The 26,323-nt window shown below is 47.4% G+C and overlaps 1 protein-coding gene across 2 annotated transcripts in view; it reads right to left on the bottom strand.

Annotated features, from left to right (window-relative positions):
* LOC146178065 (vitellogenic carboxypeptidase-like) overlaps positions 1-26,323 on the bottom strand; it is a 151,139-nt gene that overhangs the window by 42,400 nt on the left and 82,416 nt on the right. For both annotated transcript variants that reach the window (XM_084577918.1, XM_084577919.1), the window contains exons 3-4: positions 23,146-23,172; positions 19,966-19,992 (exon numbers count right to left, since the gene is read on the bottom strand). In XM_084577918.1, the coding sequence (XP_084434044.1) occupies positions 19,966-19,992; positions 23,146-23,172 (54 nt within the window). The remainder of the gene's footprint in view (positions 1-19,965; positions 19,993-23,145; positions 23,173-26,323) is intronic.

Raw genomic sequence — 26,323 nt, forward strand, 5'->3', positions numbered from 1 at the left:
ACTGAATATATGGTAAAATTCAGGCAGCGCTCAGAAGAGGAGAAGGAAGTGCGAGAGAGAAGCCCGCCATCTTTCTGTGAGTGCACCTGGCTAAGGTGCAGTCACCCCTGTAAATAAACCTAACCGTGTGGTGGTAGGTGCTGGAACGATCACCACGGACCCTTCTCGACCTCGTTGGGCCAATAAACTCGCTGCACTTCCCCTTTTGCACTTGAAAATGCTCCAGAAAGGCGACGCACGGCAGGAAGGCGCGCCGGCACCCGCTTGGCAGCACTACCGCGATCCGCGGACCTTTTCTGGCTAAGCTGGCGAAGCCGTGGGCAAGTGGCTCACCAATTATCAGCGGGTGAGCCAATACAATCGCTATGCCACAGTCAATCTAGCCAATGTTGTTTTCTTCTTGAATGCCACAGCCCTGACATAGTTTGAGAACCATGAAGCATCCCTAGCGAGCTAGGACCGCTTTGAAGAGGAGATTCATAATTGTTTCAGGGATACCACGGCAAAACAGAAATGCGCTCAGCAGACTTTACTCCAGCGATCGCAAGTTCCTGGAAAAACATACCAACGCACATTGAAGAGGCCCTAAAACTCTATAAAGCGGTGAATCCCCCAATTTAGAAAGAAGGCAGAGTTGGTCATCTCTTAAAGGGCATCGCGGAGGACTTCTGCAACTTTTTAATCACTAAAGATAACTTGGATTCTACCACGGCCATCATCAAACATTGTTGCAAGTCTGAAGCTCTTAAACTGCGACGCATTACCCCGAAGTTCGGACGCTTGCCTAATGTCATCACTGTCGTAAGCTTGGATTTCCATGAGGCTCCGAATTTATTGGACATCATTCGACAAATTATCCGTTGCGAACTCTACCGGCATAAAGATGCTGTGAGCCGCAGTGCAATTCCCTTTGGCAGTTGCTCTCTACAGGCAGCTTTGATCCAGCGCTCTTCTTGTTGGGGTGCTAACTCTCACAACCCTTTCACACTGGAACGACTCCTACGGCCCTGCTCCACTAACTCATTCCTACTACCGGCGCGCCACCTCCTCTGCAAAGACACCAGCGGCTGGATTTTGCTGATCGCTTCGATCCTGTCCCGAGGACTTTTATCCTGACCGTGCTCGTGAACCACCAGTTTATTACCGCTGTTGTATGCTCGGCCACATGTCTCGATTTTACCGCCGTCGGAACTAGGCTCCCCGTTACCAGCGCCAATGGTCCAATCGTCGATCTGGTGTCAGTCGAGAAGTCCGTGACCCGACATTTTCATCCCCTTATTTCCCGTGCAGCTATGCTCCACCACGAAACGACTCTCCAGCTTCTGACCGGAGCCTGACCCCTCCTGCTCCCGACGTTAGCTCACTCCCCGTCGTTCTTCGCAGACAGCGTGTGCGGCCGATGCAGGTGCGGTCACGAGGTCCATCGATACTGCCAATTCTTCTACCTGTCGTTAAGCTAGAGAACCGCCTGGAAGTGTTAGTGGACGGTTTTTGTCTTATGGCCTTAGTGGATACTGGTGCTACAGTGTCGTTGAGGAGTTTAGATTTTAGGAATCGTTTCGGCTGTAAAATTATGTTTGGTTGAGATAGAACTGTCATATTTCGAGACGTAGGGTAAGAATCACTGGTACCGCTGGGTATTTGTTACGTAAATGCAGCAATCGCTGGGCACGCGTTTGGAACTAAATTTACGGTGCTCCCTCGCTCTAGGCACGACATTATTCTAGGAGCTGACTTTTTACAACAGTGTGGCGCAACTCTCGACTTCAACAGTGATGGGGTATCAATTAGCCTTAGCCATCGATCGGCCCTCATAGAATAATCGTCGCCGGCTGCTGAAACCTTTACTGTATTCGAATACACAGTCGTTTCAGTGATAGCCGCCATCTTCATCCCAGTTGTGTCCGATCGGGAGCTGTTTCCAACGCCTTCAACGTTCCGGTGGACCCGCTTCCCTTAGAGGCGCGAAAAAGAGTGTCTTGGTGCAACGCAGCGTTATTCTAGTTAACGAGGGCCATGCCACGCTTTGGACTGTCAATGTTTACAACGAACCTACCGTATTGCCGCGTGGTTAGAAACTCGCCGGCTTTGAAGAAGAACGCCTTTCTGTGCACATCGCCGCCTTCAGTGACGGCTTTGCTCGTTCAACTAGACGTCCCAAACTGAACTATTCCCAATTCCTGCCCATGATTAACAAATTGCAACTCGCCAACGACCTCCGGATATTGATGAAAGTTCTTTTCCAACATGTGGACGTGTTCGACTTCGTTCTAGATCAGCCACCACAGATTCCACCTTCCCGCACCCATCACATGATCGACACTGGGTCTGCACACCTGATGAGACAGACGCCATACCGTATCTCACCTTCAGAACGCCAGATTATTAACAAACAGATCCGTGATATGAAGGAATTATTCAGGAATAATTGAGCCCGTAGGCCGCCCCTGTGATTCTAGTGAAAAATAAAGATGGCACATGGCGATTTTGTGCCAACTATTGCTGCCTCAACAACGTCACAAAGAAGGATGTTTGCCCACTCACGCGCGTTGATGATGCCATTGACTGCCTCCATTCAGGTTCCTACTTTTCCTCTGTTGATTTACGGTCCGGATACTGGCAGATCCATATACACCCGAAAGACGCAGAGAAGAGAGTGTTCGGGACAACAGATGGGTTACATGAATTTAATGTGACGCCGTTCGGCTTATGCAACGCTCTAGCTACCTTTAAAAGATATATGGACACCCGTTCACGTGGAGTGAAGTAGAGAATTGCCATGTGTTACCTAGATGACGTAGTGATTTTTGAAAAGACCATCGCTGAGGACAACAGCCGTTTAGCTGTTGTTCTTAACTGCATAGAGAAAGCTGGCCTCGTGCTGAACTCTAAGAAGTGCCGCTTTGGGGAACGCCAGATCGTTTTGCTTGCCATCAGGTTGACAAAGACGGTGTTAGGTCCGACCCACAGAAGATTGAAGCTGTCAGCTGCGTCAAAGAGCCTAAGTCTGTGAAAGAACTCAGGAGCTTCTTGGGACTTAGCTCTTACTTTAGGCGCTTCATTCCCAAGTGTGCCGACCTAGCCTACCCACTGATATGCCTCTTGCAGAAAGATATTCATCTAAGTAAATCCCGAATATGATTGTGCGTTTCGCCAGCTCAAGTTTCATCTTACCTCGCTTCCCATGCTGCGTCATTTCATCCCGAAAGCTGTGACTGAGCTCCACGCTGACACCAGTGTCATTGGCGTGGGTGCTGCGCTCATACAGCTGCATGGCGGGAATCAAACCTTGTCGCTTACGCAATTCACACCCTTAGCAAATCTGAACGCATTTCTACCGTGACGAAGCAAGAGTGACTTGCCCTCGTTTTCGACGTAGAGCGTTTTCGCTCGTACCTTTATTGGCGTGCCTTTAAAGTCATCATTGGTCATCATTCGCTTTACTGACGTGAGTCTGCGCGACCCCAGCAATCGGTTGGACCGCTGGGCATTATTCCTTGAGGAGTTCGACTCTAAAGTGACGTACAAATGTGGCCGCCAACACGCCGTCGCTGCCTCTCATGGCTGCCTCTCGCGACTACTCTCTGCGATGACAACTTTGACGAATATCATGCCACCGTTTCCGTAAAATTTCCAGATCTTACCCTCAGTGCGTCATTTCAGCCCGACAGCTCCCACTGAAATCCACACTGACACCAACGGCATCCGCGTGTGTGCTGTGCTCAAACAACGGCATGGCGGGAATCAACACGTTGTCGCTTACGGAAGTCGCACCCTTAGCAAGTCTGAACGCAAATATCGTGACGAAGCAAGAGTGTCTTGTCATCGTTTTCGGCGTACAGCGGTTTCGCTCCTAACTTTATGGGCGTATCTTTACAGTCATCACCGATCATCATTCGCTTTGCTGGCTGGTAAATCTGCAGGGCACCTGCGGTAGGTTGGCCCGTTGGGCATTATGCCTTCAGGAGTTCGACTTTACAGTGTCGTACAAATGTGGCCGCCAATACGCCGTCGCAGACTGCCTCTCGCGACTACTCTAACTTTGACGACTATCCTTCCGCCGCTTCCGTGAAATTTCCTGATCTTGCCACTTTCCAGCGAAAACAGTGCAAAGATCGAGACTTCGTAAAGCTTTTTGAAAAAGCTCGTGATCCGGCATCTGCGAGCCCTTTCTGCTTTCTCGATGGTTTGCTCTACCGATAAAATTATTCGTCTAACGGTGCACGCTTTCTGCTCGTCGTTCCGGCTAGCCTCTACTCCTCTGTTGTGCACGCAATGCACGTGACGTCACGGCTGGGCACTGGGGTTTGTAGGGCCCTTACCCGCATTAAGGAACGTTTTTACTGACCAAATGTGCGTCGAACGACTCAATGTTACATGACCTCCTGCGTGCAGTGTCAGCGGTTCAAGGTTCCCACGATTTCTTCGCCGTTCCACTTACATCCGGTGACACCACCGACCACATTATATGAGCAAGTGAGCGTTGAGCTCATAGGCCCGTTTCCCTGTTCGTCCAAAGGCAATCGCTGCGTTATCGTATGCGTTGATCATCTCACGTGTTACTGTGAAACTGCCGCCATCATTTCCGCTACTCCGCCGCTGACGTCTCTTTCTTTCTTCTTCACTCTGTCGTCCTCCGTCATGAGCCTCTAGGTATTATTATTAGTAACCGTGGCCGCCAATTGATGGCATATGCTGTGGAACAGCTTAAGCGCTTTTGTACTTGCCAATTGCGTCACTTGACACCGTACAATCCCTAGACAAATGGTCTCGTTGAACGTAAAAACCGGACAATGAAGAACATGCTTGCGATGTATGTCCACTCTCACCACAAAAACTGGGATTACGTACTTCTCTTCATTGCATATGCCTATAACAACTCGATGCATGAAACAATTGCTTATAAGCAATGCTGTAATGGCGGCTAGTTGGTTTTCCATCATCCTGTAGGCGCGCTGAACTTGTACGCTGAACTTGAACTAGACTGGTACGTGCGCTGAATCGCGCACGTACCAGTCTTGTCTAGTGTTAGTGAATTGTCTTGAGTTAAAGTACAGCACGCTTATAGCCAATTTTTCCTTCCCTATGCCCGTACACCTCGAAATTCTCTCGACACCATTTTGCCGCTCTCTCTCAACACCGAGCCTTCGGCTTCCAGCACCCTCTGTCGCGCTGAAGAGGCTTGTCGGCTCGCCCGGTTACGCACTATGGCCTCGCAGGACCGCTATAAGTAGCACTACGATTGTCAGCACCATGATGTCTGCTACCTTCCCGGAGACTTAGTATGGCTCTGAATGCCTCTCCGCAAATGTGGTTTGTCCCAGAAGCCGTTGTAGCACTGCACAGGCCCATTTATTGTGCTAACTCGGATGAGTGGCATGAATTACGTGGTGTCTCGTCTATCTTGCCAAGGCTGCCCCTCTCGGAAAACACAAGTTGTGCATATCGCAATGATGAAGCGCTGCTCCTATCGGAACTCTGAGTGCCAGGCCAGTGGGCTTCGTCTGCGAAGGGGGAAATGTCAGGCAGCGCTGAGAAGAGAAGGAAGTGTAAGAAAGAAGCTCGCCACCTTTCAGTGCTAAGGTACAGTCATCCCAACGAATAAACTTACCAATATATATATAAATTCTGTGTCTTAAATATATGCAGGTTCTGGAGGTTATTCTTGCATCTCAAGTGAAAGTTTAGTCAGAATCATTTAATTTAGCCCCAATTAGTTGAGGAAATTTGTGGGACTTCGTTAATGCGTCGACCTAAATTTATTTCCCACCGTGAGAGTGTGATATCGTTTTTAGAAACAAGTTTGGGAGCTTCATGTTTTCATTGTACTTTGCCGCAGTGCTAAATCGTCGTTTTGTGACAGTTATTCGTTAATTGTTAAATGCAGTTTTATTTTCACACATCAGAGGTTCTTCATAGCACTAGTACAAGGACGATTACGTATACTCAATTGGCAGAGCCTGCTCGGAAGCGATGTATAGAAAGGATGCATAGAAACTGTTAAGAGTAAAGCTAACAAAATAAATATTATTTCATGCATAAGCGTTTCAGGTACATGGAGTAGATTCTGCGCCCGAGTTTTTGTCTGCAGATGATACAAAAAGGATGTGCTCCATTTGTTTTGACTGTAATATGTGATGGGATTTCCGGCGACTGGAAATCTGCTAGCTGTAGTGTTATCAAGCGCGCTTCCTGATGTGTAGCGTGACTCATTAGTATGATGGGGTACACCTGACACACGCTGGCATATCACGCACGCCGGCATACCATGTGATCTGTGCTGTTTTTGTGATAAAAACCTGTGGCATGTAGCAATAAAAGTTCTTTCTTTAGTTTGACTCTACTCCCCGGTTACGATCCGTTATTTCAGAGGCGACGAGGATGAGATAGCAGCGCGAGGACAGTCAGAGAAGCCGACTTTGACGAAAGGATCAGTAGCTGGGATTATTATCGTGTACATTTGGAGGCCTTCTTTGAAGGCCACAGCCTCACAGATTCTGGGAAACAGCGTGCGCTTTCGGTGTCGGCACTGAGTGAAAGAGTGATTGGAGTTTCAAGGCAAATGTCAATCGGAATCGGTGAACAGCCTGAGGTATGAGGCCGTCGTACCTGGATAACCACTTCGGTCTCCAAGCCAATCAGACAGCAGCAAGCTATGCTTTTTTATGCGGAATCAAGCAGAAAACGACAAGATGCGGGACTAGATCACTGACCTGAGACATATCGCAAAGGATTGCAGTTTCGAGAAAGTTCTGGACAGCATGTTGCAATACGTGATGAGCACGCTCGACGACACATGTCGCAATAAAGGTTGAGCGTGGTGGTGGCTGAAACAGCAGCGGAACCCGCAGAAAGTAATGTCATGGCAATGTAAAAAAGAGTTTCAAGGATAACGGGGTTGTCACCTTCGTACAGAAGTACAGGAGGAATCCGCAGAAGTCCGGACGAGGGCAGGGGTTCCTTACCGACTCTATACATTACGAGAGATTTGGCTCGAACCAATGCTAGAAAGCGCGCATACAGAAAAAAAAGCGGCGTGTCACAAGTGCGGAATGAAGGGGAACCTGGCAAGGATGTGCTCCAGTGGTCGCGCTAACCCCTTGGAGACGTACGTGGTGAATGAGCTAGGCGGCAGTGACGGAGGGGCGGAGGAACTTCTTGACGCTTTGGTAGCTCACAGCGACAGTAGTAACGAGTCCGCGCGGCCATTCGAAAAGGATTTCATATGGGAAGACCTGAAACTGCGCAAGCTATGGATGCAGGGTCCACTATCAGCGTCATTCCAAAGATGGTATTCGAGAAACATCGAGAATGGTGACCGACACTACAGAATGCACTGCGCCTAACGTGCTTCCTGCGGCCGCTGGCGGTCCTCAGCCGAGAAGCCATGATGGTCGAATTGGGTAATACGCAAGTGGATAGCTCGCTTGCTCTAGTCAATTTCGAGGGGCCTCTATTATGCGGCCGGAACACCATCGAAGCCTTCCTTAAGGATAAAAAAGCAGTACTGGAAGAATGCGCGTCGCAGAACGTAAATGTGGCTCACGGTGACGCAACGGCACATAGTTTTGGGTAGAATTTTCGGAAATGTTGGAGGAGAAGTTGGGTTATTCTATGGGATCTCCCGTGAAAATGCACAAAAGATAAGCCGCTGTCCACGCTTTCTCAAGTCTGAATCAGTGCCCTAGGCGTTCCGGAAAAAGGCGTCTGCACAAATCTACCACCAGGTACAGGAAGGGGTGTTTTACTCATTGAGAAATTCCAAGTGGGCTGCGCATGTCGTGCCCGTAGTGAAACGAAGCGACGATATCAGTCTGCGCAGCGACTGCAAGTTAACCGTGATTTAGGCGACACATCCGGATCAGTACTCGTCGCCCAAATTGAGGACATCTTCACATCCCTGTACTGGGGGTGGGAGTGCCATCAATTTGGATTTAATACTGACAAGCATATAATCAGCTTTCAGTGGATTATGAGGCACGAAAAATGAAAAATGGCGGTATTTCAGAATGGGTTGTTTGCGTACAACCACCTCGCTTTCGGCTCCAGCTTTGTTCCAGCGCCCCCTCGAATCCATTCTGCAAGGCCTCCCTGGCGTCAAGGTACACTTCGATGACATCATTATCGCCGAAAAGCAGAACGACAACTCAACTCTTCGGCAAGTCTTCGAGCAGCTGCGCGACAACGGACTCCAGTTAAATGGGGACAAATACAGGTTCCGCGAGAATAATAATAATAATAATAATAATAATAATAATAATAATAATAATAATAATAATAATAATAATAATAATAATAATAATAATAATAATAATAATAATAATAATAATTATTATTATTATTATTATTATTATTATTATTATTATTATTATTATTATTATTATTATTATTCTCGAGGAACCTGTATTTGTCCCCATTTAACTGCAAGTTTCCTTTTTGGGTAATAAGATCGATGCAACTGGCCTGCACCCCTGAAAATATGGAAGCCATCACCACCGCACCCAGACCAGAGACGGTGCAGTAGCTGAAATCGTTTGGGGATTAATCACATATTACGCCAATTTTTTGCCCAACCTTGTGACCACCCTGGTTCCACTCTATAGGCTATTGGCGAAAGGAACGCGATGGCAGTGGGGAGCTGCACATGATGAAGCCTTCCCTAAAGCCAAGCGCGCTATAGTGCAAGCTTAACATCTGGTACACTATGACCCTAAAAAGCCATTGCGACGTGAATACGATGTTTCGCCAGTGGAAGTAGGCGTGATGCTGTCTCACCGAACTGGAAACCGAGACTACCCTATATCGTTCATTTTTAGAGCACTGGCACCTGGGGAGCAGAATTATTCGCAGATGGAGAAAGAAGCATTGGCATTTTCGTTCGGAGTTACCAAGTTTATAGATTACTTGTTGGCAAAGCATTTTACTCTTGTGACGGATCACAAGCCACTGACAGGAATTCCGTTCATGGCCGCAGGAAGAATTCTAAAGTAGGCACTACTGTTGTCCGCTTACCATTATGATCGTGGCCACTGCCCAGGACAGCTAGATGCTAATGCAGACGCTATCCATTGCCTGCCTGCCATTGCCAGCCGCCGGGGAGGGCAAGAAACCATGAAATGCGTGCTTTATACGCCGGGCCTAAATTCATCGTACTTTCCCCTCCTCAATTAGCGGACCCCAGCCGCTCGAACGATACGCTTAATGAGATCAGGGATAGATGTCATGCTACTGGGCATGGCACTTATCGGCCGCTCAGCAACATCCGATGTCATACTTTTCACGCCGTAACAAGCTCGCGCCAGCAACGATCTGATTTACTTGGGTCATCGAATTCTGTCGATGGAAACGGCGTGCATTGGAACTGCATGATAGTCGCCTAGCTTCAGTGCCATGAAGCGCCTGCGCGTGCGTTGTTTTGGTATCCAGGACTAGATAGGGACATCGAAGTGTTGGTTAAAAGTTGCCCTGAATGTGTTCAATGCTGGGCCATGGCAGCTGCGGACGACCTGTGTCCATGGCCAGCGAGCAGCAAACCATGGCACCGGTTGCAATTGAATTTTACGGGCCCCATCAACGGCTGGCAAGTTCTTGTGTTTGTTGATACCAAACCAAAGTAGATTGAGGCCATACCTTTGAAAACCATCCTAGCAGAGATCACCATTCAACTGCTTCAAGCTTTTTTCGTGCGTTTTGACCTGCAATTTTGCTCGGTAGCGGATAGCGGGCCACAGTTTTCAAGTGCAGCCATGTCCAGTTCATGCCGGAAAGTCATGTAAAGCACGTCAGAACAGCTCCATACCATCCTCAGTCAAATGGGTTGACGGAATGAGCCGTGCGGGCAATCAAGGAAGGGCTTCGAAAGAATCTCTCAGGTGCTTTGCAAGAACGACTAATCAGGTTTTTCTTACGCTGTACGCTATACGCGATGAGCAAAACGCCGACAACGCCGCCTGCCGCAAAAGCCGCAAAGCGTAGGCGGGCTCGGTCAGGCGCTGTTCATGTCAGCGTCTATGCGCGGGCGTAGTGGTTTCGTCTTTGCTCGCGGTTTAACCGATATAACGCCGTTGTCACCATTTAGCAATGTCCGAGAAGAATTGCTGCGTAGTTAGTTTTTCGAACTTACATAAAACCTTGCCAGGAACACGTTTGTATCAGTTTCCAGTTACGCTTCACGAGAACGACCGCGGCCGTGAATCGCGGCTGTTCGACGCAGAAAGCAAGCAATCCCACCGAATGATATTTGTTCAAATTAATGTCATTTTTTCGACGCGCTGCTACACGACCAAAGCTATAATGCCATTTCCAAATTATGGTAACTGCGATTGAAATGCTAATGTTGGTGCGCCTTCAATATGTTGCGAAGATGACTGCGCTGTAAACGAAGGCCGCCTTTGAATTGACATTCATGTTTTGCATCCCTTGTAAACAAGCTGTTGAATAGGACTTTGAGTTACGAAGTTAGCGGCAGTGTCGGCGGCGTTTGTTTACGAAAAGACACAGAAGGTGCGTACGTCTGCGCTCGACTGCGAAGAGCGTATGAGTTTCAACAACATAAACTTTGCGCACTAAAGCAAGTGCCAAGAGGAACAGATAAAATAGGCAGCATCTAGTGTACTGTCCGACGGCGCTTTTATAGAAACTTCGAGTATCGCCCTACGGCGCAGCATACTAAAGCCACGTTGACTCCCGTACGTTTTCGCCAGATCGTTCGCTCGGTGTATTAAGACCCGTCGAAAAATGCCCGAGCTTAGCCTCATCAAGAGAGCATACGGCAAATTCGTAACGCTTGCCACATCGGATACCGCGAGCTTACCGTAACGACGCTGCCCGCGAAAGCGGCCGACGACGGCGCTCTGGCCGTGTGCTAGGCCCTATCCCTATGCCTAAACGCCTAAACGGTTTCGCATCAAAGCCGTAGCTGGAAGCTTTTTGCAAATAGTAAATTTTATATTCATAAAACTGTCTTATAGTATCAGTTCAATTGTCTCACAAATTGTCTTACAGTAAAAGGAAGGCGTAACTTCGGCGACGCCTTAGCAGTGGAGCTGGAGAACGTTAATCGGATGAGCTGCTAATGTGAGCAGAAATTTGTTTGTATTGCGTTTATCACTTCTTCCAAAACCTCGTTACATAGCAGCGATCCTCAGTAACGAAATTTTTTTTAGATTCCTTCGTCAAATTCATCATCATCATCATCAACAACAACAACATCATCCTGACTGTACCCATTGCAGGGCGAAGGCCTCTCCCATATTTCTCCACTTAACCCGGTTCTGTGCTAGCTGCATCCACTTGACCCCCGCGAACTTCTTAACCTCATCCGCCCACCTAACTTTCTGCCGCCCCTTGCTACGCTTTCCTTCTCTTGGAATCCAGTTTGTTGCCCTAAGCGAACATCGGTTATCCTCTCTTGGCACTACATGTCCCGCCCATGCCCATTTCTTCTTCTTAATTTCCACTAGAATGTTGGTAACTTGAGTTAATATCTCTGACCCACTCTGCACGCTTCCTATCTCTTAATGCTACCCCTACCATTTTGCGTTCCATAGCTCTCTGGGTTGTCCTCAACTTAAGTAGAACTTTCTTGGTTAGCCTCCACGTTTCAGCCCCATAGGTGATTACAGGTAAGATGCAACTGTTGTCTACTTTCCTCGTGAGCGATACCGGTAAGCTGCTAGTCATAATCTGCGAGTGCTTGCCAAATGCGCTCCATCCCAATCTTATTCTTCTTGTTATTTCCTTTTCATGGTCCGGATCTGCGGTTACTACCTGTCCTAAGTAGACATAATCGCCTACTACTTCCAGTACCTCGCTACCTAATGTAAACTGCTGTTCCTTCCCGAGTCTGTTGAACATTACCTTAGTCTTCTGCATATTGATTTTCAAGCCTATCTTTCTACTTTTCCTGTCTAGGTCATCAATCATTATTTGCAGTTCATCCCCCGAGTTGCTTAGCAAGGCAATGCCATCAGCAAATCGCAGATTACTGAGGTATTCTCCATCTACCCTTATCCCTAACTGCACCCATTCCAAGTCTCTGAATACTTCCTCTAAGCAAGCTGTGAATAGTACTGGGGAGATTGTGTCTCCTTGCCTAACACCTTTCCTTATGGGAAATTTGTTACTTTCTTTATGCAGAACTACGGTTGCTGTGCAGCCACTGTATACATATATATTCCAGCACTTTCACGTACGGCTCGTCTACCCCCTGATTTCGCAATGCCTGCATCACCGCCGATGTTTCAACTGAGTGAAATGCTTTTTCGTATTCAATGAGTGCTATGTATAAGGGCTGGTTATATTCCGAACACTTTTCTATCACCTGAATAAAGGTATGGATATGATCGATAGTAGAGTACCGTTTACGAAAACCTGCTTGATCCTTTGCTTGGTGGCAGTCTAAGGTTGTCCTGCTTCTATCAGTGATTACCTTAGTAAATACCTTATACGGAACAGACAGTAAGCTGATTGGTCTGTAATTTTTAAGGTGCTTAGAGTCCCCTTTCTTATGAATGAGGATAATGTTTGCATTATTCCATGGTTCCGGTACCGTCGATGACACCACACACCGCGTATACAGGGTGGCCAGTTTTTCTAGCACAATATCCCCCCGTCCTTTAGCAAATCTGTAGTTATCTGATCCTCTCCAGCTGATTCAAAGTTTCTAATGCTTTCTTGACCTCGTCCTTCGTCACTGGTGGAACGTCTGACTGTTTTTCCCTGCTGCCAATCTCCTTACGGTCCTGACTACTTTGGCTGCTGTAGAGATCAGTATAGAATTCCTCGGCTACTTTGACTATCTTGTCCATATTGGTGATGACGTTGCCCGCCTTGTCCCTTATCGCATACATCTGGTTTTTGCCTATGCCCAATTTCTTCTTTACCGCTTTAAGGTTTCCCCCGTTCTTTACAGCATGCTCGATTTTCTCCATGTGATACTTCCTTATGTCAGCCACCTTGCGCTTATTGATTAGCTTTGATATCCCGGCCAATTCGATCTGGTCTGTTGGATTGGAAGCTTTCATATTCTGGCGTTTTTTAATCAAATCTTTCGTCTCCTTAGACAGCTTACCGGTACCCTCTCTAACTATCCTACCGCCTACTTCTACCGCACACTCCGTAATGATATCTCTGAAATTATTGTCCATTGCTGGTCTGTTGGATTGGAAGCTTTCATACTCTGACGTTACTTAATCAAATCTTTCGTCTCCTTAGACAGCTTACCGGTATCCTCTCTAACTATCCTACCGCCTACTTTTACCGCGCACTCAGTAATGATATCTCTGAAATTATTGTTCCTTGCTTTCAGGGTAAGCGCGCCATCCTCGGTTAGAGCTGAATATCTATTCTGTAGCGGGATCCTGAATTCTTCTGCCCTCCCCCTCACCGCTAATTCATTTATGGGTTTCTTTTTTACTAATCTGTTGTGTTCGTTCTTCAGATCTAGGCTAATTCGGGACCTCTCCATCCTGTGGTCACTGCATCGCACTTTCCCAATTACCTCTACATCTTGCATAATGGCGGGGGTTGAACACATGATGATGCCGGTTTCATTTTTAACGCGGTAGCGTTAAGGAGCTCGTGTCGCAGAAAAGCCGGTGTCGGCGGCGGCGTTGGCCGTGAGCAATAAATCCCGGCATGCACTTCATAAACAAAAAGCAACTTCCAAGATGGGCTGGGTGGGAATCGAACCAGGGTCTCCGGACTGTGAGACGGAGACGCTACCACTCAGCCACGAGTTCTTTTTTTTCTTTATTCCATGAATTGGTACAAATACATCAGTAAAAGATCGTGGTTGCCATGCCCCTTGGCTGACAACCGTGTCTAATGGACTTTCATTACCACAAGTTCGCCCATCAGACTCAAGACCTCCTCCGCAGCGTCTTGCTGCTTCAACATTTCTTTTAGTTTATACACTTGTTCAACAAAATAATCACATACAGATCGTGCATCGACATCACAGTGTCTATAAGCCATCCTACTCCTCCAAATACTATGAAGGCCCAATAGCATGATGAGGTCATACTGAAAATCATCATTAATAGTTGTCAAGTACCGAATTCCATGTGGCGTCAATGGCAGGTCTTTTTTAACTATTAGAGCATTTAAGAGTATATAGCGACGGTACCACCTAAGCGACTGTACAAGGATCTTATTTCACAATTGTTCCCAGCTCCATTGTACAGAACCTTATACTGTGAAGGCCCAGGGAAAGATGTGCTCAAACGAGTTAAAAACATGACTGTTGCACCGGGCGTAAAAACATTCTTTTTTAAATTGCATACAGGAACCCTCCCAGTCAAAACATGGATGGAAGAAAAGGGCCTTTTGTACCTTGGGGCTCAAACTGTCTACTATGTAGGAAACCTGAAACAGTTGAGCACGTGTTCCTGGATTGTTGGGATGCGGTGTTTTACTGGGATGTGTTAGAAAGGACACTTAAAAAAAGAAAGACTCAGCCACGAGTTCGATGCTTGAAAGCGGTACAAAAGCGCTTCTAGTGAATGCGGTGTTGCCTTAGAAACGTTCCGTAGAACGTTATACTGCGGTGTATATCGGTAATTATGAGCATGTTACTTACAGAAGTCGCAGTTACACGAGTAGCGAAGTACGTTTCGGCTACATTTCTTCTGCGCTCTGCGCACATGCAGAGCCATCTTGCGGCAAACACAGAAGAACCCCTCCTCGCAATGTGCGGCACTGCCGAAGTTATCTCCGGATACTTGGCGTTCCCATCAATCAGCATGGTACTGCTAAGGATTGGATCCAACAGCTAAAATCTCAATGGAGGCCAACGCTCCACTTAGTCAAACGGCTCAGCAGCAAGAGTGGGGGCGCAGGGACGGAGGTAGCGCGTCGCCTCACCGTCGCTATTCTGCTCGCTAAGCTACGCTACGGTGCCCCTTACTTTGACTTGACCGCAGCCAATTACAAGACACTTGGCTTACTTTATAACTCTGCCTTGAGGGTTATAACTGGTCTACCCGTACACACGCGTATCACGGAGCTCCACAGATTCGCTCAGCTTCCACCAGTGGATGCACTTATTGCTACGCACCGAGCCAATCATGAAACTCGCCTGCGTCACACACCCAACGGGCATCGCCTCCTCACTCGAATCTTTGACGAAGCTAACCTACACTTGCCCATATTGGACCACCCTACAGCACCATGGACAGAAACATTGGTAACAGATCCAAAACCCCTTCCAACCAACACCAAAGGGCCAGGAAGAGATCACCGACAACGCCACATAATTGATACACAAGACCAGCACATCGGTCTCCGCATTTATACCGACGCCGCCCTATATCATGACGATGACACCGGCATCACGTTTGCAACCACCGCTTACTACCAAGAGGGTTCACAGCTGCACGCTACTAGCCACAGTGGTCGCAGGTACTGGTCCGCAACTGAACTCGAATTAACAGCCATCGACGAGGCCCTTCAACACTGCACCAAAGGAACAGATCGTTTCATCCACATCTACACCGACAGTCAAGAGGCTATAAAAACCCTGCAAGCCCGTTCTTACAAGACCTCGGTACAACACAGCATCAAAGAGCGCTGCCGATACCTGCGAGAGACCTCACAAGTCTCGGTACGAATTCATTGGACACCTGGACATCACGCACAAGGAACTGGGAACAGAATGGCCCACGAAGCCGCTGGCGCGCAGCTAGAGGAAGACCGCCGGCATAGCCTTGATGTGGGCCCGTCCAACTCGGACCACCCTTACTGTTCTCCCGTCTCCTTCATCATACCGGACTCTGTCATCACGCGGCTTAAACATGAGCGGAGGGGTTTGTTGCGGGACCTTGTCCCCGGTATTAATCCTCCGATCCCTTCAAGCCTCTCTCATCCAGCCCAAGTTCTAACTCACAAGGCGCGAGCTGGTGCAGCGTACACACCGGACATCCTGAGTCAATGGCGCCGAACCAAGATCAGCTGCCCCAACTGCCCTGCTGACTCCGTTGACCTGCAGCACTTGGTCTGGACCTGTCCTGGCACGGCTGGCCTCCGCGCACGCTACACATCTGCTCACCACATTCAGAGTTACGAAGACTGGACAGCCCCAATACCAACGCCAAGCGCAAGCTTAGTGCCCTGCTAGACTTCATGTCGGAGTCTGGCGCCCTCAACCTCACCTAACCCACCCCCTTCCCCTCTAGGCCTCAGGTCATCCTCATGAATAAAGGTTTATGAATGAATGAATGCGGCACTGCCCCGACACGTGGCGCGCCACTCGCCCCTGACGTTTCGCCGTGCACCATCACGGGTTGTAGAATCAAGCGTCTTTCCTTTCTTTAGATCACTCAAGAGCATACCGAGCGAATGAGTGGGCGGTGTGAACGAGGTGCAATAACGCTATCGCGTTCCACTCTTGAAGGCGAAGCTTAAGCGTCCTCCAAATTTTTAGTCTCCCTGTTAGGACTTTTCCATGTCCATTTCCGGTTCTTGCGTTTGCTGAATAAGGTATTTATGATTCGTAAGTTATTGCGCTCTGCAAACACAATTAGTAACTCCCCCCTGCTATTCCTAGAACCAATGCCATAGTCACCTACTGCCTGGTCTCCTTCCTGCTTTTTCCCTACCTTGGCATTGAAGTCGCCCATTAGTACAGTATACTGCGTCTTTACTTTTCGCATTGCCGATTCTACATCTTCATCATGACTACATGTAGGTGCATAGGCCTGTATAACCTTCAGTTTATACCGCTTATTAGGCCTAATTACGATGACTGCCACCCTCTCATTAATACTATAGAATTCATCTATATTACCCTCTGTATACTTATTGACAAGGAAACCTACTCCTAGTGGTCGCCTTTTTGGTAAGCCTCGATAACACAGTACATGCCCATCCTTCAGTACAGTATATGCCTCATTCGGCCTCCTAACCTCACTAAGCCTCATGACATCCCATTTGATACCTTCTAGTTCCTCTAACAGTACTGCTAAGCTAGCTTCACTAGCTAGGGTTCTAACGTTAAACGTTGCCAGGGTCAGATTTCAATGGCGGCCTGTCCAGCGGAGCCAGAAGTTCTTAGCACCCCCTGCTGCGCCACAGGTCTGACCGCCGCCGTGGTCAGTTGTTCCGCAGCCGCTGGTGATTGAGGGCCGGGGTTTTATGGAGCTTATCACGAGAGGTCATGGCCAATTACTGCACCAGGGTGGCCAACTCCTGTTCTGGTGAGGGAGTACGTTGCCGGAGGTGTTCACCGGCATCAGGTCGCACCCCAAACCTGTTTATGCAATTCCATCGTCACGCGAATTTCTTTTTATTCTTTTTTTTTTAAATCTGGTGCAGAATTGCGCGGCAGCGGGATTTAGCCCCGGTCCTCTTGCATGCGAGGCGGATGTTCAACCGCTACGCCACCGCTGCCAAATTAAGCGCGTATTATTTAAAGCGAAAGAAATCCGCCGTGCCGGAGGCTCGGCGCCGACGGACCGCGGTAGACGAAGCGACCTGTTCCGCCCCCGCTGAGTGCGTTGGCTACGGGTTGGCTGGCTGCGATGGGTGCCAGGTTTTTTTTTTCTTTTTTTTTTTTTTTACGATGCTATTTGTCATTTTTCACATAGATGACTGGGTGCAAAAATATAGGAGCACAGTATATTATTTAATGCAGGTGGCACATTTTTAGTTTATTTTGGATGTATCTTCTCACCAATTCTCTTCTGTCGAGATAACATGCATTTCCTCGTTGATCGCATTTGGTAGAGTACCTCAATCTCATTCGATACCTAATGTCATTTTCATCGAATGTCATTATATTTTCTCGTGTAGCAGCAAACAAATATCATTTTGAACGAATGTCATTCGATGGAATTGGCATTAAATTTGCCGTGGCGGGGGGGGGGGGGGGGGGGGCTGAGTGATAACTATGGTTTCAGTGTTTTCCGCTTGTCATTGCACCTTCGGTGAACACTTTTTGTTTAAACTTCATCGCTTCCACTAGCGGGGAAGAAACAATACGCATTAGATTTGTGAGACGCTTAGCCAGACGATTCTTAGCGGGAATTGACATCGCAGAGCACATGGTGGCATTTAGTGTTTCGCCTCCACCTAAACGCGGGGGGCGCGGTCTACTTCAGTCCCGATAACTCGGTCCTCCTCAGTAGCCTGGGCCACTGCGGCGGGTTATTGAGCAGACATTTGCCAATATGTGTTTTGAAATTTGCCATGCAATTACTTTGAAGACCAGCGCCAGTGTTTCTGTTTTCTAGCAAGATTACGAAAACATAAAATGTCTCTGCACTTGCTGTTCAGACTAGGGCTCTAGAGCTGGTTATAAAGCGCGCTGTAGTCCTGCAGTTTGGCGCGATGGTGATACAAATGAAATGAAGATGATACTACATTAATAACATAGGATATAAAATTTAAATCTAATATGCCTCTGGCTAACCTGTGATGCAGCTTTTCAGATAATTCCTCTGCTGATATCTCACTCCCTCATGAAAGTATCTACCCGCTCTGCCTTTTTGACGACAGAATACGTGAAATACATATTGTACAGGCAGTGGTAAAGCGCAAGCATGAAAAATCTGAACTCTTGCTACAGGAGCCCAATATGCGCTATTTTTCTGATGCTCCGAATGCTGGTTTGCAAGCTAACTGAATTTTCCTGCTGTCGCACCGGTACGAAACCGCTCGCAGTTTCGACGACGCTGCCTAGTTTACTGTAGCAATATATTACATGTAAACTAAGCAAGCGTGCACCATTAAGCAAAGAAAGAACATTGGCTCATAGGTCAAGGAATGAACTAATTAGCGTGGCGTTGTAATGAAAGCGGGGCACTCAAAATGAACTCCACTTCGTATGCAACCTTGTTGACGCTCGTCTGCAGCAAACACATGATACATATGGAGGCGATGTAGTCCCAGACCGCCGTGACAACCAACACATGTCCACTATTATTATATAGTACGATCCCCTTGCGCACACTGTCAACGCGGAAATGCCCGCGAGACGCGCAGGAACGGCAGATCGCACGCGCGCACCACGGCTGCGCTTGGCGCATGAGGCCCGCCTCGGGTTCCGACGGCCGCCGCTAGGCGGCTTTCAAGTGCGCCCCTATCGACCTTTTCACGACCATTGGAGAAACCGGTTTGAATGGGCTGAGAACCACGTACGAGGGGAGAATCCGCAGCTTTTTCCTGTGTTATGAGCACAGCCCAGTCTCCAATATGGCAGCGCCCTTTGGCCAATTTTGAAAAGGTCTATAGGCGCTGCGCATGGCGTAGTGAACGACACCATTGGAAGGAGGGAAATCGTCACCGGGGCGGCTGTTTGCCTTCCGTCCCGAACCAGGTTGACAGCTTCATTCACGGTCAATAAGGTGATCGAAAATTATGATTCTGGGGAACAGGTACCAGGAGCGGCAAAAGTATCGACACAGTTTCAACCTGGAAGGCAATATGGTCGCGCCAGTTTCATTCTGTTCGGAAGTAGATGCCAGCGGCAGTAGTGTACACTACGGGAGCAGGTATAGGTTACAATGGAAACAAATGAGGGACAGCAGCGACTACGTAGACCAGCTTCGGCCACGGTTCATGACGGTGCCGTCACCTAGCAAGCCGTACCAAGTCCCCACCGACGACGGAGCTCAGCGTAACTCCGACCAGGACCAGACAGAAGATCATCAAGCTACGAAGGCATGGGCAGTCGGCTCTCAAGCCGAAGGACAACGACCACCACGTCGGTCGACTCGCCTCCGGGAGACACCAGATTGTTTTGCTTACTCCAGCTTAGGGGAGGGGACGTAGTGTTATCAAGCGCGTGTCCTGATGTGGAGCATGACTCATGAGTATGACAAGGTACACGTATCGCACGCTGGCATATCACGCACGCTGTCATATCATGTGACCTGTGCTCTTTTGTGATAAAAACGGCAGCACCTAGTAATAAACCTTTTTTTCTTTAGTTTGACCCTACCTACTAGTAAAACGAGGATTACTTACTCAATTGGTGTAGTCGCTTCGGAAGCACTGCATAGAAAGGATATATCGAAACTGTTAACAGCGGAGCGAACAAAGTAAAGATCATTTCATGCTTTTTTTTAACTTTTTAGTTACGTGGGCCAGGTTCTACGCCTGAGTATTTTCTGCAGATGTTACATAAAGGATATGCGCCTTTTGTTTTGACTATAATAGGTGGTAAGATTTGCGACGTCTGAAAATCTGCTAGCCATGCTGTAGGTGTGCGTGCAATGTATACTTGGTATTAGGATTCATTGCACATTCGCATGGATTAATCTGGGGTGCAAGAAATAACGTGTTAAACTATCAAGTTCCACTTTTCGAATCGGTGCAATTGGGAGTAGACCACCGGCGTCTCGTTCTGTAGGCGCTGGGCTCAATAACAATTCCCCTAGATAGCCACCGGCCAGGCTCAATAAATGTTTCCTCCAGATAACCTCCGGTTTCTCGATATGAACAAGTTTTCACTGGCCTTCGGCTCGGCACTTCCAGGAGAGAACTAATGTTTACTAGCTTGCAACTAAACACTACCGGCTTGTTGCCGCATACGCTACTGCTTTAAAAGAAAGCTATTCTATCGCAAAGTAAGGTTCTTTTCTGGTATCGCCATGTGTGGAAATGCAATCGTACTAATGCAACATGAAGTGCCTGGTGACTGACTCCTGCTGAAAACAGGCCTCGTAAGTATCCGTATAATTGTTTGAGTGCAGTGGACATATAGGGCGTCCAATTAGCCAAAATGCCGTTGTTTATCCGTCAGTATGTGTCTGTGTGCTCTGCCTTTGGAAAAGCCTTAGAAGGGAGGGGAATGCATATCTGGCTGCAAAACGGCCGGGAACCAATTTGTCATGACTTCACATGTTTTGACCGAGCTGGAAGGAGGTGTAAGCTTGGGCAGGGTTTTTGAGATAAATATCCCCCCATCAGGACTCCTATATAACCATTAAAAACTCATAAATAACGATCACGCTAATTCTAGGCCATGCGGGCATCTTCATACGGTTAGGTTAAAAAGGGCATTCTACATATACTGAACCAGCAAAACTTGGCAGAATACCTAATATGATATGGTAATCATAAGAGTGGGCGAGTTAAAATCAAGCAAGGCCATAGAAGGTGAATATAAATAATGCAATCTCAAGTCTAACCATGCTAGCACCACATAATTCGTAACCAGCGCTAAGATAAACTTCTAAAGAATATTTTAAAAATCTGCTTACGGATATCGGGCAAGTCCGATAATATCGAGCGGTCTTTCTAGCGTCTTCTATTGACTGTTTTGACATCTGGAATATGTGCTACAGCTTGCATATGAACGACCTCATAAATCTAAAGCAATTTTTGATGTCTTTGCTATTCAGCGAAAACCTCCACGCTGTTCTAACCGCGTGATTCATATTTTGCGAAATGAACTTGAATAAAAACCTTCTTTCTCAACTCATTCAAGGTCCTTGGTACCCTATGTCTATGGCTTAACCAATAAGTGGATGAGGATTGGTGAGAAACACGGAATTAAAGAGCTCCAAACAAAGATGCAAAACTGCGTACCGAATGAGGTATTCTGAATGTATTCAAGGAATTGTAGATTCGATTGATTTGTTCTGTGGGAAGAAGTGCATTGGCTATACAAGGCGATATATGAATGCCGAATTAGAGAACACGCTATAGCAATATCGAAGAAATGTTTCACCAACCTTGGGGTGCAATGCAAAAATTGCAAGTTATGCAAGAAAAAATATGCCCAGCTGGCCCGCATAACTCTTTTAAGTTTTGAAAAAGAATAAGGGCAAGTGGAGATGAGAGATTTTGGTACTCTGTGCGATTAATGTGTCTTGTGAACAATGTTTTAATACGCCTTCCGCTTCCTTATGAAGAAGGCGATGCAATTGTTAGCTTGCTGGCAGGACAGTGACGGATGAAGTTAGCTGTACTTAAAAGAAGTGAAGAAAGTGCACGGGTGTGAATAATGGGTCTTTATTGTAGCTGTTGTTGTTGGCCTTTTGTGAATAATGAGTTGTTAATGCAGCATCGTCTTCGCATATGTGTGTGTGTCTTTCTGCTGTGTACCGTTGTCTTTTCAGCTGCATTTTTCATAAAAAGTCCGAAGTAGAGCCGCGTACTCGCGAACGGGTGTTAATTTTTTTTTTAGTAAATAGGAATTAACACTTTTATTCAAATCGCCTATTTACGAAAGGTTTCCTGGTACCCTGAGCAAGACAACTGGACAGCGTTACCAATTGTAATTCACGAATGAAAAAAAAAAAAAAAAAACGCGCTGAACGTTTTGGTGGGAACGGAAAGTTTTGGTTTGGCGTGTATTTGTTTGTTATCCACTTAAGATCGCTATGGTATAGCGTATCCTGCTAGTAAATACATGCGCTGCAGACTTGAATGTTAAGGGCAATTGCGAATCCTGATGATGGAAGTCGAAAATCTTTTTCCGCGAAGTGCTTAGTTGCGAAGAGTCGGGTACAGTCGCCACAGCAAATGACGAATAACGGTTAAATATCCGTATATAATTCTTTTCAGTTCTAGAATACTTAAATATTTGCAAAACCAACAAACGTATATTGAAATACTTAGCGATGCTATAATTTAAAACAAATTTATATCGAACATTAACCACAAAAGTATGGCAAAAATATGTTGCAGTTATGTCTAAAAAGAAGGTAGTATAACGACCAACTGCTCTACGCAGACACCTTGAATGTGACGTCAAAATTTAGTCAAAAATATATTCCCAGCACATTCACTAATTATTGCTGAGGAATTCATTTATTACTGAGCTTTTGTTATTTGTAGCACGAGAAGGTTATACAACGGCACAGAAGCAATTTTTTTTTTAGTTCCTTGCATTAATCAATTCCCCCTACATTGGCCAGTCATCGCCTTAGTCATACATTTCTTTAGGCAGGATTAACTTAATCTTCCATCATAGTCACGACCACCAGCCTTACTACACCCACAGCAGGGCGAAGGCCTCTCCCATATCCCTGGTATTATCTCAATTTTCTGCCAGCTCCATCCACTTGATCCCCGGAAACTTCTGTTGTGTATTTGTGCGATTCACCAGGTACTAAGTGTTTTTATTCCAACAAAGATTTCTTTGTATCATTTAAAAGGTTTATAACAGCAAAAATATATTTCGAAAATAATATTTACCCATTTTGTGATGACTCCTGTGAATCTCTGGAAGATTAGAAGAACATATAAGAGCATAAGAAGAAGAGCATAATTCACTGCTTTTTTCTCACCATCCCCAGTTTGCATGTACAAACTGAAATAAAGATTGATTGATTGATTGATTGATTGATTGATTGATTGATTGATTAACTGATTGATTGAAGGTCTGGAAGCCGCAGGCGTGCAGTGTCCGCGATGGCTGCGGACAGTGAACGGAATGATCCCTGTTCTGCTTCTGTCCATGACCAGCGGGCACCCTTCCGGAGAAGCTGATGGAGGGGTCGCGCTAGGTCAGCGCAGTTCGGGATGAAGTGGCGGTAGAATCCCACCATGCCCAAGAAACGCTGGAGACTCTTTATGTTCGTTGGTGATGGGAGCTGCAGAATGGCCTGAAGCTTCTCTTCACCCGGGCGAACTGTGCCCTATTCCACAATGAAATCAAGAAGGTTGATTGTGCTTGTCACCAACTTAACTTTGCCGGGATTAATGGTGATGCCCGCATTCTGTATTCGTTGAAGGACATTGGTTAGATGAAGGAGATGCTAACCTAAGCTTTCTGAGAACACTACTACGTCATCCATGTAGTCCATAGCATAGTTAAATTTAGCGTCTCCCAGGACAATATCCATTACACGCTGAAAAGTAGCAGGTGAATTGCACAAACCGAAAGGCAATCGCACAAATTCGAACAGTCCCTGATGGCAAGTGAAAGCCGTTTTTTCAATGTCACAGCGGTCAATCGGGTTTTGCAGAAAACCCCTACTGCAGTCAAGAGTTGTAAAAATTTTGCTGACCCAAGTGAATAGATGACAGAGTCAACTGACGGGAAAGGGTAAGAGTCTCGCACCGTCACAGTGTTCAGACTTCGATAATCTACACACAACCGTGCTGTGCCATCTTTCATAGGCGCGAGAACAACAGGGAACGCCCAGGGGCTTTTTGATGGTCTCACCGCACCGGTAGCCACCATTTCGTCGCGGGCACCATCCAGCAGCGCTCGCATGTGGACACTCAAGGGCCTTGGATTGAATCGGATAGGACGAGCATCGCCGGTGTCGATCCTGTGAGTTAGTACGTTGGCCTTCCCCGGAGCCTCCGTGAACATTGCTGCAAGGGGCCTGAGCACTGTCTCGATTGGGCATTTTTCCGCTGATGACCCCGTGAAGGAATTCAAAACAGTTAGAATACCGGTTTCTACCATTTCTCTGAAATTTGCCTTTGATTCAACTAGCTCGGACAGTAGGCCAAGAATTCCGCTACCAAAGTCTGACGGTTCGCTTTTCCTATCTCCTGATTGCTCATGCCCGGAACCTGCCTGTGTGGGAGGCCGAACTACCTCCGTCAACTGGGCGCTTGCACCCAGTAAGTCCTACATCGCTACGCACGAAACTGCACGAGCCTCAAATTGCGATACTCGCGGGGCGAGCCAAAGCTCGAGCAGAAATCACGTTGGGCGCCAAATGAAGGCTACGCCTTCTAGAATACGGGTCCATGAGCCATGGTCTCGCCCGACGAGTGAAAAACCAAGTCTTTGTTAAAAACACCGGTTTGTTCGATCAGCAGAAAAGTATTAAATAAAAAGAAACAGCACTGGGCAAAACAGCGCTGAAAACATGCCGTCGAAGTGCGCGACAATGGACTATGAAGAATAAAACGGAACATTGGTCAGGGCTTTACTGCGGTAACGCAAAACACACTGCAGCGCGAATAGGGCGAGTAATAGAGCCAAAGCGTTGACGACGGTACAAAAGCATTGGTTTTCGCGTGGCAGCACTCACGCTAATACTCCTAAGACATTCTTGTAGGCACCGCTTCCGTCTTTGTCTGGCAGGACTCCGCTCCGTCGTTCGTGTACATCCCGCCGGCCTGGAACGCTCCTGGCCGCCCTTCGCTGGTCCGGCGCCCGGCGAAAAAAGCCTCGAGCCATGCTTCCGATGCGCTTATCTATCCTCGGTCTCGCGCCGATAACATAACGCCCCCGCTCCAGGCAGCTTGCTCATGCGTACTCGCGCTGCCCGGGCAGACACCAACACAAATAGGAAAAAGCGTGCGCGGTTTGAAACACTAAAAAGGGCTGTGGGGCCCCACAAACCTCTGCACAAAAACGTACACCTAGTTCACAACCAGGCCAGACGCAAAGCTCGTGTCAAGGCTTTACTAAAGCTCATGGAAACGACAAAGACGCGGTCTACTTGAACGCGCCAAAGTACATCCACAATTCGGACTACGCCATCAGTGTAGCGTCGCATGGCTTCAAGCACATAGCCTCATGCTCGATCAAGACAACTTCAAAGCCAAAGAAGCAGCCATAGCACTTGCCATTTCCTCCTTCGTTGCCATACTCATTCTAGGCGACTTTAAAGCAGCAATCATGAACTTTGCTCCGGAACGGATTCATTCCGCCACCAGAAAATTCACAATTCTTGCTCCGCAGAATCCAGACCAGATCAAATAGTTTGGGTGACATCCCACGCAGATAACCCCGGTAAAGAAGTGGCCCACTCTCTTGTTCGAGCGTACGTCTACCGAGCAGGGCACTCCGTAGACCACGGTTGCGCAACGGACCGGCTCGCCACATATCATGAAATAACGCTCCCTTACAGGAAACAAATATCCCTTTTATCTTCCACTACACAGCCGCCTATCGAAGGAACAACAAACTACCTGGAGACAGCTCCAGGCTCGCACATTTCATTCACCGGCTTTGTTAGCTCTTATCCACCCAGACCATTACAAACCCGAATGCTCTCTTTTTGGGGCTCCGAGAGGCAACTTTGTCCACATATTATATCACGGCCGATAATTCCAACCACCATTTCGCTGGAACCTCACTAACAAAGAGGGTTGGGAGGTTACGGTCTCCAGATCCAAACCGGCCTCGCAAAGGCGGCTGATAGAGTGGGTTGGATAGGTCGCCGCACGTCACGGAATATTGGCCACCACCAGGGATCAAGAGCCAGACCAACCCTAGGACGTAACTCTCTTTAAGCCTCATCAATAATGTTTTCACCTACCTACTTTATTGTAGCGAGAGCTACACTACGTTAGTCAGCATCGCATTTAGTCATATGCCTGTTCGGCCGCAAGGTCGCGTGCGTGAAACCACAGCTGCATCGCGAGTAACGTGTGGCGCCCGAACAAAGAAAAACGTCTTGCC

This window comes from Amblyomma maculatum, chromosome 9, assembly GCF_055883805.1.
Source record: "Amblyomma maculatum isolate TAMU_Amacu chromosome 9, ASM5588380v1, whole genome shotgun sequence".
Taxonomy (NCBI): Eukaryota; Metazoa; Arthropoda; class Arachnida; order Ixodida; family Ixodidae; genus Amblyomma; species Amblyomma maculatum.